Source organism: Pelophylax lessonae (genome assembly GCF_965119305.1).
Source record: "Pelophylax lessonae genome assembly, chromosome: 10".
In the NCBI taxonomy this organism is placed as follows: Eukaryota; Metazoa; Chordata; class Amphibia; order Anura; family Ranidae; genus Pelophylax; species Pelophylax lessonae.
Window position 1 is genome coordinate 241,397,871 of NC_138777.1, and position 16,706 is coordinate 241,414,576.

Genomic DNA, 16,706 nt, shown 5'->3' on the forward strand with positions numbered 1-16,706 from the left:
ATCTGTAAATACTGACTTCTCATTGGTCGGCTAAGATTTTACTCCTTCTAATGAACATTAAACCCCAAAACCTCTAAACCCCGCCCACATCGCTGAAGTAACCCCTCCCCTAACCTAACCCACTATCTATAAACCCCGCCCACCTTTGAGATAACCCACCCACTTCTCTGACAACCCCTCCCTTAATCCAGCCCACAAACTATAAACCCCGCCCAGCTATGAGATCGCCCCTCTCACAACATATAAGTCCCGCCCACATCTCTGAAATAACTCCTCCCCTAACCCAGCCCACAACCTCTAAACACTGCCCTCTTCTCTGAGATACCGGAGCCGCGTTCATTCATCCCCCAATCAGAGCGCTGCGTGTTATCAGGCTGAGGTGACGTCATCAGAGCGGGCCGGAAGTCGCTGTCAGTGGAGTCAGACACGTTGTGGCAGAAATGTGCGATGTGGAGGAGAGAGAATGCCGGGAGCTGAGGAGAGAGGAGCCGACCGGGAGGTGAGAGGGGGAAGGTATAGATCCCTACTGATATGGAGGGGGCAGGTATAGATCCCTACTGATATGGAGAGGGGGAGGGGGAAGGTATAGATCCCTACTGATATGGAGGGGGGAGGGGGAAGGTATAGATCCCTACTGATATGGAGAGGGGGAGGGGGAAGGTATAGATCCCTACTGATATGGAGGGGGGAGGGGGAAGGTATAGATCCCTACTGATATGGAGGGGGGAGGGGGAAGGTATAGATCCCTACTGATATGGAGGGGGGAGGGGGAAGGTATAGATCCCTACTGATATGGAGGGGGAAGGCAGAGATCCCTACTGATATGGAGGTATAATGGAGGTATGGAGGGATTATGGAGGTATGGAGGCTCCTGTGAGTGTAATTATTATAGAATTCTCCTCTGACCGCACTCCAGGAGTCTCAAACTGGCGGCTCTCCAGCTGTTCCTGAACTACAAGTCCCATCATGCTTCTGCCTATGGGAGTCATGCTTGTCAGCCTTGCAATGCCTCATGGGAGTTGTAGTTCCCCAGCAGATGAAGGGCGGCAGGCTGAGACCCCCGCTGTATACTGTACATGAATGGCGGCAGTGCACTTCCAGGTCTGAGGCACCCATGTGTAGTCACTCCTGATGTGATTGGACACAGCGGGAGCCAATCAGTGGCCCCGAATCACCCAGCGATTATTCAGGACAGCGATCCATGTAAACAACGCCGATCGCCGTTCTGTCAGTAAGGAACTCGGATCTCGGATCTTCCCATAGCACAAGCCCCTCCCCCACAGTTGGAAAGTACTCCCTAGGAACATGTTTAACCCTTTGATCACCCCCGATGTTAACCCCTTCCCTGCCAGTGTCAGTACAGTGACAGTGCATATATTTAGCACTGATCGCTGTATTGGTGTCACCGGTCCCCAATAAGTGTCAGTTAGTGTCGGATTTTCTGCTGTAATGTCGCAGTCCCGCTATAAGTCGCTGATCGCCGACATTACTAGTAATAAAATTCCATAAATCTGTCCCATAGTTTGTAGACGATATATAGATGGATATAGATAGACTATAGATATAGATAGATAGAGATAGATAGACTATAGATATAGATAGATAGACTATAGATATAGATAGATAGACTATAGACAGATAGATAGAGATAGATAGAACTTTTGCACAAACCAATCAATATTCCCTGATTGGGATTTGTAGCAGAATACAGATTTGAAGAAATTGATGAAGAAATTTTTGATTATTTTCCTTTTTTTATTAGATGTTTTATAGCAGAAAGTAAAAAATTGGGGTGGGGGTAGGGTTTGGAGGCGGAGTGGGGGGATAGGGGCAGGGTTGGGGTTTGGAGGTGGAGTTGGGGAAAAGGGGCAGGGGTGGGGTTAGGGTTTGAAGGCGGAGTTGGGTGATAGGGGCAGGGGTGGGGTTTGGAAGCGGAGTTGGGGGATAGAGGCAGGATTGGGGTGGGGTTAGGGTTTGAAGGCGGAGTTGGGTGATAGGGGCAGGGTTGGGGTGCGGTTTGGAAGCGGAGTGGGGGATAGGGGCAGGGGTGGCGTTTGGAAGCGGAGTGGGGGATAGGGGCAGGATTGGGGTGGGGTTAGGGTTTGAAGGCGGAGTTGGGGGATAGGGGCAGGGTTGGGGTGGGGTTAGGGTTTGAAGGCGGAGTTGGATGGATAGGGGCAAGATTGGACATTGGGTTAACGTTTGAAGGCGAAGTTGGGGCAGGATTGGGGTGAAGTTAGGGTTTGGAGGCAGAGTTGGATGGATAGGGGCAAGATTGGACATTGGGGTAGGGTTAGGGTTAGGAGGCGGAGTTGGGGGATAGGGGCAGGATTGGGGAGTGGTTAGGGTTTGAAGGCGGAGTTGAGGGATATCGGCAGGGTTGGGGTGGGGTTTGGAAGCGGAGTTGGGGGATAGGGGCAGGGTTGGGGTGGGGGTAGGGTTTGGAGGTGGAGTTGGGGGATAGGGCCAGGATTGGGGTGGGGTTAGGGTTTGAAGGCGGAGTTGGGGGATAGGGGCAGGGTTGGGGTGGGGTTAGGGTTTGAAGGCGGAGTTGGATGGATAGGGGCAAGATTGGACATTGGGTTAGGAGGCGGAGTTGGGGGATAGGGGCAGGGTTGGGATGGGGTTTGGAGGCAGAGTTTGGGGATAGTGGCAGGATTGGGGTAGGGTTTGGAAGCGGAGTTGGGGGGGATAGGGGCAGGGTTGGGGTGGGCTTAGGGTTTGGAAGCGGAGTTGAGATAGGGGCAGTGTTGGGGTGGAGTTAGGGTTTGGAGGCGGAGTTGGGGGGGGGATAGGGGCAGGGTTTGAGTGGGGTTAGGGTTTGAAAGCGGAGTTGGGGGATAGGGGTTGGGGTGGAGTTAGGGTTTGGAGGCGGAGTTGGGGGGGATAGGGGCATGGTTGGAGTTGGGGTTAGGGTTTGGAAGCGGAGTTGGGGGATAGGGGCAGGGTTGGGGTGGAGTTAGGGTTTGGAAGCAGAGTGGGGGATAGGGGCAGGATTGGGGTGGGGTTAGGGTTTGAAGGCGGAGTTGGGGGATAGGGGCAGGGTTGGGGTGGAGTTAGGGTTTGGAAGCGGAGTTGGGGGGGATAGGGGCAGGGGTGGGGTTAGGGTTTGGAGGCGGAGTTGGGGGGGATATGGGCAGGGTTGGAGTGGGGTTAGGGTTTGGAAGCGGAGTTGGGGGATACAGGCAGGGTTGGGGAGGAGTTAGGGTTTGGAAGCGGAGTGGGGGATAGGGGCAGGATTGGGGTGGGGTTAGGGTTTGAAGGCGGAGTTGGGGGATAGGGGCAGGGTTGGGGTGGGGTTAGGGTTTGAAGGCTGAGTTGGATGGATAGGGGCAAGATTGGACATTGGGGTAGGGTTTGGAGGCGGAGTTGGGGGATAGGGGCAGGATTGGGGTAGGGTTAGGAGGCGGAGTTGGGATATAGGGGCAAGATTGGGCATTGGGTTAACGTTTGAAGGCGAAGTTGGGTCAGGATTGGGGTAGGGTTAGGGTTTGGAGGCAGAGTTGGATGGATAGGGGCAAGATTGGACATTGGGTTAGGGTTAGGAGGCGGAGTTGGGGGATAGGGGCAGGGTTGGGGAGTGGTTAGGGTTTGAAGGCGGAGTTGAGGGATATCGGCAGGGTTGGGGTGGGGTTTGGAAGCGGAGTTGGGGGATAGGGGCAGGATTGGAGTGGGGTTAGGGTTTGGAAGCGGAGTTGGGGGATAGGGGCAGGGTTGGGGTGGGGGTAGGGTTTGGAGGTGGAGTTGGGGGATAGGGCCAGGATTGGGGTGGGGTTAGGGTTTAAAGGCGGGGTTGGATGGATAGGGGCAAGATTGGACATTGGGTTAGGAGACGGAGTTGGGGGATAGGGGCAGGGTTGGGATGGGGTTTGGAGGCAGAGTTTGGGGATAGTGGCAGGATTGGGGTAGGGTTTGGAAGCGGAGTTGGGGGGGATAGGGGCAGGGTTGGGGTGGGCTTAGGGTTTGGAAGCGGAGTTGAGATAGGGGCAGGGTTGGGGTGGAGTTAGGGTTTGGAGGCGGAGTTGGGGGGATAGGGGCAGGGTTGGAGTGGGGTTAGGGTTTGGAAGCGGAGTTGAGATAGGGGCAGGGTTGGAGTGGAGTTAGGGTTTGAAAGCGGAGTTGGGGGATAGGGGTTGGGGTGGAGTTAGGGTTTGGAGGCGGAGTTGGGGGGGGGGGGGATAGGGGCATGGTTGGAGTTGGGGTTAGGGTTTGGAAGCGGAGTTGGGGGATAGGGGCAGGGTTGGGGTGGAATTAGGGTTTGGAAGCGGAGTTGGGGGGGATAGGGGTGGGGTGGGGTTAGGGTTTGGAGGCGGAGTTGGGGGGGGGGATAGGGGCAGGGTTAGGGTTTGTAAGCGGAGTTGGGATAGGGGCAGGGTTGGGGTGGAGTTAGCGTTTGGAGGCGGAGTTGGGGTGGGGATAGGGGCATGGTTGGAGTGGGGTTAGGGTTTGGAAGCGGAGTTGGGGGATAGGGGCAAGGGTGGGGTGAAGTTAGGGTTTGGAGGCGGAGTTGGGGGGGATAGGGGCAGGGCTGGGGTGGGGTTGGGGTTTGGAAGCGGAGTTTGGATAGGGGCAGGATTGGGATGGAGTTAGGGTTTGGAGGTGGAGTTGGGGGGGATAGGGGCAGGGTTGGGATGGGGTTAGGGTTTGGAGGCGGAGTTGGGGGGATAGGGGCAGGGTTGGGGTTGGGTTGGGGTTTGGAGGCGGAGTTGGGGGGATAGGGGCAGGGGTGGGGTTAGGGTTTGGAAGCGGAGTTGGGGGATTGGGGCAGGGTTGGGGTGGGGTTAGGGTTTGGAGGCGGAGTTGGGGGATAGGGGCAGGGCTAGGGTGGGGTTGGGGTTTGGAAGCGGAGTTGGGGGATAGGGGCAGGGTTGGGGTGGGGTTGGGGTTTGGAGGCGGAGTTGGAGGATAGGGGCAGGGTTGGGTTGGGGTGGGGTTAGGGTTTGAAGGTGGAGTTGGGGGATAGGGGCAGGGTTGGGTTGGGGTGGGGTTAGGGTTTGAAGGTGGAGTTGGGGGATAGGGGCAGGGTTGGGGTGGGTTTGGAGGTGGAGTTGGGGGTTCAGTGAGAGGGAAAATAGTAATTGTTGGTAAATGATTTGGTTGCAGGGTCGGTGAGCGGTGTATGAAATGCCGGGAATCCTCCGCTGTCCTCATCATCCGGGTTGGAGACGCCTTCTGCAGGTCAGTGACGTCTTTCCTGAACTCGGCTGTGCCGGAGAATAAAGAATCGTTCGTTCTCCGATGTTCTCATAGAAAAGACCTGATGAGCCACAGATTTACCACACAGGTGATGGAGAGAGAAGAATTCCACCTCCGGGTGTCCCCGCCCCATCTCCCCACCTCATCCAATCAGAGAACACTTTACATTCATTCATGAAATGCAAAGCACTCTCTGAACTCTGGATGGCGCTGAGCAGCCGACCGTCTGTGTTCAGTAAGCAGAGGAGCCGCTCAGCCTGGGACACAGAAGCAAGTGAAGATCACTGGAGTAGCGGTGTAGTAGTAGCGGTGTAGTAGTAGCGGTGTAGGGGTAGTAGTAGCGGTGTATGGGGTAGCGGTGTATGGGATAGCGGTGTAGGAGTAGGGGTATCAGTGTAGGGGTATCAGTGTAGGGGTATCAGTGTAGGGGTATCAGTGTAGGGGTATCAGTGTAGGGGTATCAGTGTAGGGGTATCAGTGTAGGGGTATCAGTGTAGGGGTAGCGGTGTAGTAGTGGCGGTGTAGTAGTAGTAGTAGTAGTAGCGGTGTAGGAGTAGCGGTGTAGTAGTAGCGGTGTAGTAGTAGTACACTACTACAACTGTGAAGAAACCTTTCCGTATTTGGAGATGAAATCTGTTTTCCTCTAGATGTAAAGAGCGCCCTGCAGGAGGAGATAGGCTCCTCCTCCTGCAGGAAACACAACCACAGAGAGGTTTAAAAAGGCGCCCGTCGGCTGCCCCTCAGTTCTTGGGTTTCCCATCCTGCAAGCATGAGCACTGAAGATGGCATTCATCCCCAGTTTATTTTTTACCTTGTCCAAGGCAGGCGTCCCTGGACACCCCCCCCCCCCCCCGCCTCTATCCAACTGGTGAGGCAGCCAGTTCCAGGCACTTTTGGGGGAGGGATGGAGGAGAGCTCTGTGGTTTCCACAGGGTTCCCCCTTCCTTCTGCTTCTCTTGTCATTCCTGCACCAGGAGGTGTTGTAGTAGTGGCAGGGGAGGGGGGGTGCTTGGCCCCCCTCAAGGAGCCCAGAGGTCAGTCACCAGCCAGTCTGAGGTTCCTGTGTTAGGCTGCCCATCCTGCTCGTGCGAGGGGCTCAGCCATCAACATTGTCCACTGACCCGAGGAGTTCACATCGAGAGAAGACTCAGAAATCTCCCAGCCGTCTCTCAGCCGCAGGTGACCTCCTCAGACTCTGAACCTGAAGTGGAAGGGGAGCTCCTCCTTCAAGATGGCTCTGATTCCAATGGTGAACCAGACTGGGCAGAGCCCCAAAAGATACCCAAACACCGGTTTCCAACAGAAGAAACGGAGGAACTCCTTAAGTCTATCTACATAACAGAGGTTATACAGGAAGTTCAGACCACCGATTCCATTCCTGACCGGATATATAGAGGTCTGCAGGAGACCAAAAACGGGTCCTTATCGGTCCACCTAATTAAAGTGGCCAGAAAAGCCCTCTGGCTCAGGACCTGGGATGAGGACTGCGTCAAAGAATAGTTTATGTAACATTCCCTATGACGGTAGCTCACTGTTCAGTCCGGAGCTCAACAAAGTGTTGGCAAAATCAGCCGACAAATCCAAAGGATTCCGGTCCATAAGAAAAGAGAAGCCGAAAGTTTTTTTCATCCCCCCTAGAGGAGAAACTCCACCAAAAGGGGAAAAGACAAATCCCCAACTTAGATTGGCCTTTAACAAAAACAAGGGGAAGTCGAACGTCCTCTTCCCCAACTGTGGGCACAACAGTAACCAAACCCCAATGACTCCACCAGTGGGAGGAGGATTGTGAACCAGCCTCAGAGTCACGACTCCCCAGATTCACCACACCGAAGGAAATCCATGGAGGAAACTCTCCCGGATCTACTGAGATAAAGGGGGATCCTAGAACTAAAGGGGGATCCTAGAACTAAAGGGGGATCCTAGAACTAAAGGGGGATCCTAGAACTAAAGGGGGATCCTAGAACTAAAGGGGCATCCTAGAACTAAAGGGGCATCCTAGAACTAAAGGGGCATCCTAGAACTAAAGGGGCATCCTAGAACTAAAGGGGCATCCTAGAACTAAAGGGGGATCCTAGAACTAAAGGGGCATCCTAGAACTAAAGGGGCATCCTAGAACTAAAGGGGCATCCTAGAACTAAAGGGGGATCCTAGAACTAAAGGGGGATCCTAGAACTAAAGGGGGATCCTAGAACTAAAGGGGGATCCTAGAACTAAAGGGGGATCCTAGAACTAAAGGGGGATCCTAGAACTAAAGGGGCATCCTAGAACTAAAGGGGCATCCTAGAACTAAAGGGGCATCCTAGAACTAAAGGGGGATCCTAGAACTAAAGGGGCATCCTAGAACTACATCTGTCTCAGCAAGTGTTCGGTTTCTACTCCCAAGTCTTCCTCAGTACAAAAGCCTCGGGCAAACATTGCCGAATCCTCAACCTGAAGGGCATCAACCGATCGATCCAATACAGGAAATTCAAGATGGAAACTATCTTCTCGGTGAGATCCTTACTTCCAGAGGCTGCCTTTCTAGTAACCATCGACTGGAAGGACGCTTTCCTCCATGTCCTGATCCATCCCAGCCATCAGAAATCTTTGAGGTTCACTATCTGAGCGAAAAGGAAAATCCGTCTCTTCCAGTACCGGGCTCTCCCTCTTTGGTATCCATTGACACACAAAGCGTGGCTCAACCCCCCCCCCCCCCCTTCTCGCTAGCTGTGTCTGAACATTGCTGCTTCTCTATCCAATGAGGTGAGAGAGAGCGGACAGAGCCACTGCTCTCGTGCACAGTGTTGGATGGAGAGGGGGCTCAGGTAACCATTAGAGGGGGAGGGGAGCTGGGGAAATCCCAGACACAGAAGGTTTTTATCTGAATGCAGAGAATGGATTGAGGTAAAAACTTTCTACCTTTTTAAGACCGAGTTCATTCAATGCCACAATTCTCGTAACGTGTCAGTAACGTGTCAGTAACGTGTCAGTAACGTGTCAGTGGTGTGTCAGTGGTGTGTCAGTGGTGTGTCAGTGGTGTGTCAGTGGTGTGTCAGTGGTGTGTCAGTGGTGTGTCAGTGGTGTGTCAGTGGTGTGTCAGTGGTGTGTCAGTGGTGTGTCAGTGGTGTGTCAGTAACGTGTCAGTAACGTGTCAGTAATCTGTCAGTAAATCTCTCTCCAGGTCATGCTTCAAAGAATACTTTGTGCACAAATTCCGAGCGGCGCTGGGGAAGAACAGAGTGGTGTTCCCGGGAGAGAAGGTGAGAGGAGGGGTTATCATTGGATGGAGATTGTGGGGTGTGTTGGGGGGGGGGGGGGAAATGCAGAGCCAATCACAGGAAGAGAAGATCTCTGGACATAGAAGAAGTGAGACTCCCAGGACTGGGATGAGGCGTCTCACAGTGCGACTCTATCAATAATAAATGCTGTAGGAGAGAGAAGCGTTTCTCAGTTGTTGTTACGTATGGAGGTTCCGGTGTGAGGGGTCCCCCCCCCCCCCCATATCTATTTTCAGCCTCTTTTTTTCTGCTGAATGCTTTATTTCAGCCCATTTCCAGCAGTCAGGATCCAGTTGACATGTCAGACACATGGCGGCTCGGTGTAGAAGCGTACCGATGTGTTTATTATTTATGAAATGTGTAAATCTATGCTAAAGGTGTAAAAATATTAAAGAACCAAGCAAACAAAAGTTTTATATATTAATAGTTTATAAAATAGAGGTGAACAAAAAAAAATCAGCAAGAAAATAATGAAATGGAGAATAAGGAGTTACTGAAGGCTGATTGGAGTAAATGAAGGGTTAATGCGGTTGTCCCCTCGGTTATATAATGTCCCCGGTGAATGTGGGGGGTTTTTTTTAGATATAAGCCGCTATTTACCATCCATTGTAGATGGAAGTTCTTCCCTTTGATCTGTAGATGGAAGTTCGTCCCTTTGATCGGCAGATGGAAGTTCGTCCCTTTGATCTCTAGATGGAAGTTCTTCCCTTTGATCTCTAGATGGAAGTTCTTCCCTTTGATCTCTAGATGGAAGTTCTTCCCTTTTGATCGGTAGATGGAAGTTCGTCCCTTTTGATCAGTAGATGGAAGTTCTTCCCTTTTGATCGGTAGATGGAAGTTCGTCCCTTTTGATCGGTAGATGGAAGTTCGTCCCTTTGATCTCTAGATGGAAGTTCGTCCCTTTGATCTCTAGATGGAAGTTCGTCCCTTTGATCTCTAGATGGAAGTTCGTCCCTTTGATCTCTAGATGGAAGTTCGTCCCTTTGATCTCTAGATGGAAGTTCTTCCCTTTGATCTCTAGATGGAAGTTCTTCCCTTTGATCTCTAGATGGAAGTTCTTCCCTTTGATCTCTAGATGGAAGTTCTTCCCTTTGATCTCTAGATGGAAGTTCTTCCCTTTGATCTCTAGATGGAAGTTCTTCCCTTTGATCTCTAGATGGAAGTTCTTCCCTTTGATCTCTAGATGGAAGTTCTTCCCTTTGATCTCTAGATGGAAGTTCTTCCCTTTGATCTCTAGATGGAAGTTCTTCCCTTTGATCTCTAGATGGAAGTTCTTCCCTTTGATCGGTAGATGGAAGTTCTTCCCTTTGATCTCTAGATGGAAGTTCTTCCCTTTGATCTCTAGATGGAAGTTCTTCCCTTTGATCTCTAGATGGAAGTTCTTCCCTTTTGATCGGTAGATGAAGAAACAGAAAGATACAAAATGAAACAATGTTACTTTTTACCTCTGGCTGAGTGATGATGATAGACATTGACGGCTCCAATCGCCGGGACTTCAGTTTATTCTTCAGCTTTTAACAGGGGAACCCCACTGACCTCTGAATGAGTCATTGGTTGTTAAGGGCGTGGCGGTCCCTCTCCTTAACAACCGATAATTGGCAGCTTTTTTATTTTCTTTACATTTCAGCTGTCAGTGGGGAAATCCTGCTGACAGCTGAAGTGTCGGTTTCAGGTATCGGAGTATGTACACGAGTACCGATACTGGTTTAACCGCTTGGTATTGGTATCAGTGCATCCTAATGTATAGTATATGATCCCCCAGAACATGAAGATTATTGATCACTGTCTCTGATCCCAGGGTGATCACTGTCTCTGATCCCAGGTTGTTATCACTGTCTCTGATCCCAGGTTGTTATCGCTGTCTCTGATCCCAGGTTGTTATCGCTGTCTCTGATCCCAGGTTGTTATCACTGTCTCTGATCCCAGGTTGTTATCACTGTCTCTGATCCCAGGTTATCATCACTGTCTCTGATCCCAGGTTGTTATCACTGTCTCTGATCCCAGGTTATATTTCTTCTCCTGGTTTCAGGTTCTCTTGGCGTATTCAGGGGGGCCGTCATCTAGCGCTATGATCCAGCAGGTTCAGGAGGTAAGAGTTCTATAATAATCTTAAATGGCCATAAAAATCTCTTCTTCTGAGTTCACCATTGGTAGAAAGCGGCCTCTACAGATGGGGGGAGGGGGAGGGGGTGAATATGTCCTTGCTATGGATGGGGGAGGGGGTGAATAATGTCCTTGCTATGGATGGGGGAGGGGGTGAATAATGTCCTTGCTATGGATGGGGGGGAGGGGGTGAATAATGTCCTTGCTATGGATGGGGGGAGGGGGTGAATAATGTCCTTGCTATGGATGGGGGAGGGGGAGGGGGTGAATAATGTCCTTGCTATGGATGGGGGAGGGGGTGAATAATGTCCTTGCTATGGATGGGGGAGGGGGAGGGGTGAATAATGTCCTTGCTATGGATGGGGGAGGGGGTGAATAATGTCCTTGCTATGGATGGGGGAGGGGGTGAATAATGTCCTTGCTATGGATGGGGGGGAGGGGGTGAATAATGTCCTTGCTATGGATGGGGGAGGGGGGGAATAATGTCCTTGCTATGGATGGGGGAGGGGGTGAATAATGTCCTTGCTATGGATGGGGGAGGGGGTGAATAATGTCCTTGCTATGGATGGGGGAGGGGGAGGGGGTGAATAATGTCCTTGCTATGGATGGGGGAGGGGGTGAATAATGTCCTTGCTATGGATGGGGGAGGGGGTGAATAATGTCCTTGCTATGGATGGGGGGGAGGGGGTGAATAATGTCCTTGCTATGGATGGGGGGAGGGGGTGAATAATGTCCTTGCTATGGATGGGGGAGGGGGAGGGGGTGAATAATGTCCTTGCTATGGATGGGGGAGGGGGTGAATAATGTCCTTGCTATGGATGGGGGAGGGGGTGAATAATGTCCTTGCTATGGATGGGGGAGGGGGTGAATAATGTCCTTGCTAAGGATGGGGGAGGGGGTGAATAATGTCCTTGCTATGGATGGGGGAGGGGGTGAATAATGTCCTTGCTATGGATGGGGGGGAGGGGGTGAATAATGTCCTTGCTATGGATGGGGGGAGGGGGTGAATAATGTCCTTGCTATGGATGGGGGAGGGGGAGGGGGTGAATAATGTCCTTGCTATGGATGGGGGAGGGGGTGAATAATGTCCTTGCTATGGATGGGGGAGGGGGAGGGGTGAATAATGTCCTTGCTATGGATGGGGGAGGGGGTGAATAATGTCCTTGCTATGGATGGGGGAGGGGGTGAATAATGTCCTTGCTATGGATGGGGGGGAGGGGGTGAATAATGTCCTTGCTATGGATGGGGGAGGGGGAGGGGGTGAATAATGTCCTTGCTATGGATGGGGGAGGGGGTGAATAATGTCCTTGCTATGGATGGGGGAGGGGGAGGGGGTGAATAATGTCCTTGCTATGGATGGGGGGAGGGGGTGAATAATGTCCTTGCTATGGATGGGGGAGGGGGTGAATAATGTCCTTGCTATGGATGGGGGGAGGGGGTGAATAATGTCCTTGCTATGGATGGGGGAGGGGGTGAATAATGTCCTTGCTATGGATGGGGGAGGGGGTGAATAATGTCCTTGCTATGGATGGGGGAGGGGGTGAATAATGTCCTTGCTATGGATGGGGGAGGGGGTGAATAATGTCCTTGCTATGGATGGGGGAGGGGGAGGGGGTGAATAATGTCCTTGCTATGGATGGGGGAGGGGGTGAATAATGTCCTTGCTATGGATGGGGGAGGGGGAGGGGTGAATAATGTCCTTGCTATGGATGGGGGAGGGGGTGAATAATGTCCTTGCTATGGATGGGGGAGGGGGAGGGGGGGAATAATGTCCTTGCTATGGATGGGGGAGGGGGAGGGGGTGAATAATGTCCTTGCTATGGATGGGGGAGGGGGTGAATAATGTCCTTGCTATGGATGGGGGAGGGGGTGAATAATGTCCTTGCTATGGATGGGGGGAGGGGGTGAATAATGTCCTTGCTATGGATGGGGGAGGGGGTGAATAATGTCCTTGCTATGGATGGGGGAGGGGGAGGGGGTGAATAATGTCCTTGCTATGGATGGGGGAGGGGGTGAATAATGTCCTTGCTATGGATGGGGGAGGGGGTGAATAATGTCCTTGCTATGGATGGGGGAGGGGGTGAATAATGTCCTTGCTATGGATGGGGGAGGGGGAGGGGGTGAATAATGTCCTTGCTATGGATGGGGGAGGGGGTGAATAATGTCCTTGCTATGGATGGGGGAGGGGGTGAATAATGTCCTTGCTATGGATGGGGGAGGGGGTGAATAATGTCCTTGCTATGGATGGGGGAGGGGGTGAATAATGTCCTTGCTATGGATGGGGGAGGGGGTGAATAATGTCCTTGCTATGGATGGGGGAGGGGGTGAATAATGTCCTTGCTATGGATGGGGGAGGGGGAGGGGGTGAATAATGTCCTTGCTATGGATGGGGGAGGGGGAGGGGGTGAATAATGTCCTTGCTATGGATGGGGGGAGGGGGTGAATAATGTCCTTGCTATGGATGGGGGAGGGGGTGAATAATGTCCTTGCTATGGATGGGGGAGGGGGTGAATAATGTCCTTGCTATGGATGGGGGAGGGGGTGAATAATGTCCTTGCTATGGATGGGGGAGGGGGTGAATAATGTCCTTGCTATGGATGGGGGAGGGGGAGGGGGTGAATAATGTCCTTGCTATGGATGGGGGAGGGGGTGAATAATATCCTTGCTATGGATGGGGGGAGGGGGTGAATAATGTCCTTGCTATGGATGGGGGGAGGGGGTGAATAATGTCCTTGCTATGGATGGGGGAGGGGGTGAATAATGTCCTTGCTATGGATGGGGGAGGGGGGGAATAATGTCCTTGCTATGGATGGGGGAGGGGGTGAATAATGTCCTTGCTATGGATGGGGGAGGGGGTGAATAATGTCCTTGCTATGGATGGGGGGAGGGGGTGAATAATGTCCTTGCTATGGATGGGGGAGGGGGAGGGGGTGAATAATGTCCTTGCTATGGATGGGGGAGGGGGTGAATAATGTCCTTGCTATGGATGGGGGAGGGGGTGAATAATGTCCTTGCTATGGATGGGGGAGGGGGTGAATAATGTCCTTGCTATGGATGGGGGAGGGGGTGAATAATGTCCTTGCTATGGATGGGGGAGGGGGAGGGGGTGAATAATGTCCTTGCTATGGATGGGGGAGGGGGTGAATAATGTCCTTGCTATGGATGGGGGAGGGGGTGAATAATGTCCTTGCTATGGATGGGGGAGGGGGAGGGGGTGAATAATGTCCTTGCTATGGATGGGGGAGGGGGGGAATAATGTCCTTGCTATGGATGGGGGAGGGGGGGAATAATGTCCTTGCTATGGATGGGGGGAGGGGGTGAATAATGTCCTTGCTATGGATGGGGGAGGGGGTGAATAATGTCCTTGCTATGGATGGGGGAGGGGGTGAATAATGTCCTTGCTATGGATGGGGGAGGGGGTGAATAATGTCCTTGCTATGGATGGGGGAGGGGGAGGGGGTGAATAATGTCCTTGCTATGGATGGGGGAGGGGGTGAATAATATCCTTGCTATGGATGGGGGGAGGGGGTGAATAATGTCCTTGCTATGGATGGGGGGAGGGGGTGAATAATGTCCTTGCTATGGATGGGGGAGGGGGTGAATAATGTCCTTGCTATGGATGGGGGAGGGGGTGAATAATGTCCTTGCTATGGATGGGGGAGGGGGTGAATAATGTCCTTGCTATGGATGGGGGAGGGGGTGAATAATGTCCTTGCTATGGATGGGGGAGGGGGTGAATAATGTCCTTGCTATGGATGGGGGAGGGGGAGGGGGTGAATAATGTCCTTGCTATGGATGGGGGAGGGGGTGAATAATGTCCTTGCTATCTATGGGGGAGGGGGTGAATAATGTCCTTGCTATGGATGGGGGAGGGGGGGAATAATGTCCTTGCTATGGATGGGGGAGGGGGAGGGGGGGAATAATGTCCTTGCTATGGATGGGGGAGGGGGTGAATAATGTCCTTGCTATGGATGGGGGAGGGGGTGAATAATGTCCTTGCTATGGATGGGGGAGGGGGAGGGGGTGAATAATGTCCTTGCTATGGATGGGGGAGGGGGTGAATAATGTCCTTGCTATCTATGGGGGAGGGGGTGAATAATGTCCTTGCTATGGATGGGGGAGGGGGAGGGGGTGAATAATGTCCTTGCTATGGATGGGGGAGGGGGGGAATAATGTCCTTGCTATGGATGGGGGAGGGGGAGGGGGGGAATAATGTCCTTGCTATGGATGGGGGAGGGGGTGAATAATGTCCTTGCTATGGATGGGGGAGGGGGTGAATAATGTCCTTGCTATGGATGGGGGAGGGGGAGGGGGTGAATAATGTCCTTGCTATGGATGGGGGAGGGGGTGAATAATGTCCTTGCTATCTATGGGGGAGGGGGTGAATAATGTCCTTGCTATGGATGGGGGAGGGGGAGGGGGTGAATAATGTCCTTGCTATGGATGGGGGAGGGGGGGAATAATGTCCTTGCTATGGATGGGGGAGGGGGAGGGGGGGAATAATGTCCTTGCTATGGATGGGGGAGGGGGTGAATAATGTCCTTGCTATGGATGGGGGAGGGGGTGAATAATGTCCTTGCTATGGATGGGGGAGGGGGAGGGGGTGAATAATGTCCTTGCTATGGATGGGGGAGGGGGTGAATAATGTCCTTGCTATCTATGGGGGAGGGGGTGAATAATGTCCTTGCTATGGATGGGGGAGGGGGAGGGGGGGAATAATGTCCTTGCTATGGATGGGGGAGGGGGTGAATAATGTCCTTGCTATCTATGGGGGAGGGGGTGAATAATGTCCTTGCTATGGATGGGGGAGGGGGAGGGGGGGAATAATGTCCTTGCTATGGATGGGGGAGGGGGAGGGGGGGAATAATGTCCTTGCTATGGATGGGGGAGGGGGTGAATAATGTCCTTGCTATGGATGGGGGGAGGGGGTGAATAATGTCCTTGCTATGGATGGGGGAGGGGGTGAATAATGTCCTTGCTATGGATGGGGGAGGGGGAGGGGGAGGGGGTGAATAATGTCCTTGCTATGGATGGGGGAGGGGGTGAATAATGTCCTTGCTATGGATGGGGGAGGGGGTGAATAATGTCCTTGCTATGGATGGGGGAGGGGGTGAATAATGTCCTTGCTATGGATGGGGGAGGGGGTGAATAATGTCCTTGCTATGGATGGGGGAGGGGGTGAATAATGTCCTTGCTATGGATGGGGGAGGGGGTGAATAATGTCCTTGCTATGGATGGGGGAGGGGGTGAATAATGTCCTTGCTATGGATGGGGGAGGGGGTGAATAATGTCCTTGCTATGGATGGGGGAGGGGGTGAATAATGTCCTTGCTATGGATGGGGGAGGGGGAGGGGGGGAATAATGTCCTTGCTATGGATGGGGGAGGGGGTGAATAATGTCCTTGCTATGGATGGGGGAGGGGGTGAATAATGTCCTTGCTATGGATGGGGGAGGGGGAGGGGGAGGGGGTGAATAATGTCCTTGCTATGGATGGGGGAGGGGGTGAATAATGTCCTTGCTATGGATGGGGGAGGGGGTGAATAATGTCCTTGCTATGGATGGGGGAGGGGGTGAATAATGTCCTTGCTATGGATGGGGGAGGGGGTGAATAATGTCCTTGCTATGGATGGGGGAGGGGGTGAATAATGTCCTTGCTATGGATGGGGGAGGGGGTGAATAATGTCCTTGCTATGGATGGGGGAGGGGGTGAATAATGTCCTTGCTATGGATGGGGGAGGGGGTGAATAATGTCCTTGCTATGGATGCAGCCATTTACCTCCCTGGAGCCTGGCTGGAAAACTCCAAGGATGATGGAAGGCATGGTCATTACTGCTCCCTTCCATCACAGGGGGGCGTGGTTTCTCTGACTCCTCCCCCTCTCTGATGTAGTAGCTCTGAGCTCAGTGTTGGAGAAGTCGCTCCTGTGATGGATGGTGGGGAGCGGTAATATCGAGGCCTCACTCACATCCTGGGAGTATTCCAGTCCGGCTCCGGGAGGTGCGTCAATGGACACACACAGCCGGGTCAGGAGCGCCCCATAGTAAGTGGTTTGTTATGATAGGCAGTTGGTTAGGGGGAGGAGCCAGGAGTGTGGGCGGGACCCTGAGAAGATGAAGTCCGGAGGTTGCTCTGTGCGATTCCATTGCAGAG

At 52.8% G+C, this 16,706-nt stretch overlaps 1 protein-coding gene across 1 annotated transcript in view; it reads left to right on the forward strand.

Moving 5' to 3' along the window:
- Positions 1–294: 294 nt before the first annotated feature.
- The window catches only part of CTU2 (cytosolic thiouridylase subunit 2), a gene marked incomplete at its 3' end in the record, with an annotated part of 31,490 nt that continues 15,078 nt past the window's right edge, over positions 295–16,706 (forward strand). The window contains exons 1-4 of the mRNA XM_082271068.1: positions 295–499; positions 5,104–5,178; positions 8,357–8,435; positions 10,483–10,542. Coding sequence (XP_082127194.1) covers positions 441–499; positions 5,104–5,178; positions 8,357–8,435; positions 10,483–10,542 — 273 coding nt within the window. The 5' untranslated portion in view covers positions 295–440. The remainder of the gene's footprint in view (positions 500–5,103; positions 5,179–8,356; positions 8,436–10,482; positions 10,543–16,706) is intronic.